General features: G+C 40.5%; 1 protein-coding gene across 1 annotated transcript in view; it reads right to left on the bottom strand.

Moving 5' to 3' along the window:
• Positions 1–1,733, bottom strand: part of SEC14L1 (SEC14-like 1 (S. cerevisiae)) — a 75,807-nt gene extending 74,074 nt beyond the window's left edge. Inside the window, exon 1 of the mRNA XM_011952805.1 lies at positions 1,580–1,733. Within this exon, the coding sequence (XP_011808195.1) occupies positions 1,580–1,642 (63 nt within the window). The 5' untranslated portion in view covers positions 1,643–1,733. The remainder of the gene's footprint in view (positions 1–1,579) is intronic.
• Positions 1,734–2,317: the final 584 nt, after the last annotated feature.

Below are 2,317 nucleotides of genomic sequence, written 5' to 3'. Positions count from 1 at the left end.
GGGAGGCCGAGACGGGCGGATCACGAGGTCAGGAAATCAAGACCATCCTGGCTAACACGGTGAAACCCCGTCTCTACTAAAAAATACAAAAAACTAGCCAGGCGAAGTGACAGGTGCCTGTAGTCCCAGCTACTCGGGAGGCTGAGACAGGAGAATGGCATAAACCCGGGAGGCAGAGCTTGCAGTGAGCTAAGATCCGGCCACTGCACTCCAGCCCAGGCCACAGAGCCAGACTCCGTCTCAAAAAATAAATAAAAAAAAATAAAAAAATAAAAATAGGTCAGGAGAGGTGGCTCACGCTGGTAATCCCAGCACTCTGGGAGACTAAGGTGGGTGGATCACTTGAGGTCAGGAGTTTGAGACCAGCCTCACCAAGAGGGAGAAACCCCGTCTCTACTAAAAATACAAAAATTAGGTGGCCCAGCTACTTGAGTGGCTGAGGCAGGAGAATGGCTTGAACCCAGGAGGCGGAGGTTGCAGTGAGTTGAGATCACGCTACTGCACTTCAGTCTGGGTGACAGAGCGAGACGCTGTCTCAAAAGAATAAATAAAAATAAATTTTAAAACAAACCCTCTCATGTAAATTTTTCCTGTAAGAGGACTTTTTGTTTTTCAAAACGATTGATCTAGATAAATCCCACAAACACACACTGAGCAGAAGCAGCCAGCTGCTAAAACACCTGTGTTTCTATTTATGGAAGGAACAGAACCAGGTAACAGTCCCCTGCGTGTTAAGAGTCAAAACAGTGGCTCACTTGAACCAGGGCAGACTTCTTCCTGGGTCGCCTGTGTTCTGGTTCCTGACTTCCTGACCTTGGTGCCAGTATCCCAGGTGTGCTGAGCGTGACACACGTGTTTTCATCAGGTGTGTGCTCATGAAAGACACATTCTCCTGCCTGTATCATATTTTCTGGTAGGTATATCTTAATAGTAACACAAAAGAGAAAGGAAGAGAAGGAATATCCTACAGTAATCTAAAAATGACTGGAAAAGGTTTGCTTTGCATCTAGTAATATGCTTATTATCAGTCAAATTCTTCAGGTAAATAACAAAGAAAATTAAGACTTTACCCCATATGTGGAATTCTAACTGAACTCACGGATTTGATACTGGGGGAAAAACTCATTCAACAGCGTCATTTGAATCAGGTGAGTAAAACTCCATTGCACAGTGCTCAGTTCTAACACTACCTAAAGTGAATTCACCCACAGGCAGAGCACTCTTCCATATTAGCAGCAGAGACCACACTCCACGTCCCTTTGCTGCTCTAACAAACAAAAAAAAGAGCACAATCCTGAAGAAGTGCTTAGAATCCCACTTCCATGTGTTCAAAGGGAGAATTAACTTCAATTCATACATTACCCTGAGGTGCCTTTTTTTAACGCGCAGATTTTTATTTTCAGAGACTTATGTTTTAAAAACATTTTACACACTCTAGATACAGTTCATAAGCATAAAAACAGAGTAAGTACAAGTGATGCCATGGAGACAAACAATAAATCTATATAGATCATCAAATTCTAACACTGTATTTTATAAATAAGAAGTCAAAGAGTAAATTGAAATGTCAAGTACTTACAGCCATAATTAATTCAAAGGGGTATTTGTACACCCTCACTGGCGACTGGTATTTCTGCACCATGATTGAAATACAACAGCAATCCTCTCACACCTGCAAAACATAAATATATGTGATAAATAACCACAAAGCAGAAACAAATTATTAGTTAAGTTTGCACTGACACATCATACCACATTCTAACGACAGAAAGAGACCACAATAGGTCATAATTCTATGCACATGAAAATGAAAAGATGATATTTAAATACACAAGGGCAGGGGGAGATAATTAAACAATAAGAAAAAGCAGACAAAGTGCAATGAGGCAAACAGTATTGGTGTGAGAGGGACTCCAATCCCCTCATCGACTTACTGGGATTCTGCATTCATTACATGACCTGACCTGAGTCCTTTCCAGCAATGAACTGTTATGATTCTATTATTCTAATAACCAACGTAATTAGTGCTTGGATCATTTTCTCTTAAACAACTTCTACTAGAAGTCAAATAAAAATGATCTCATGTTAAGATATTACCTCTGAGAAAACAGAAATAAAACTGGAAAAAAATACGACTGTATCTCAAATTATGGAATACTCCTCAAAAGCTAGCTTCAAAGGAAAAGAGTCAATTCCTATTTTCTAACTGTGTACACTACAGTTTTGGCGACCTGTCTTCAAGTGGCAGAGATGCCAAGTACTCTGGTTAAAAAGGCTCCACTGAAATCTCTAGCCTCAAATAGCTACTATCTGTAAG

This window comes from Colobus angolensis, unplaced genomic scaffold (assembly GCF_000951035.1).
Source record: "Colobus angolensis palliatus isolate OR3802 unplaced genomic scaffold, Cang.pa_1.0 Scaffold1, whole genome shotgun sequence".
NCBI lineage: Eukaryota > Metazoa > Chordata > Mammalia > Primates > Cercopithecidae > Colobus > Colobus angolensis.
The sequence above is the reverse complement of the archived record's forward strand: the minus strand, read 5'-3'. Positions and strand labels throughout refer to the sequence as shown.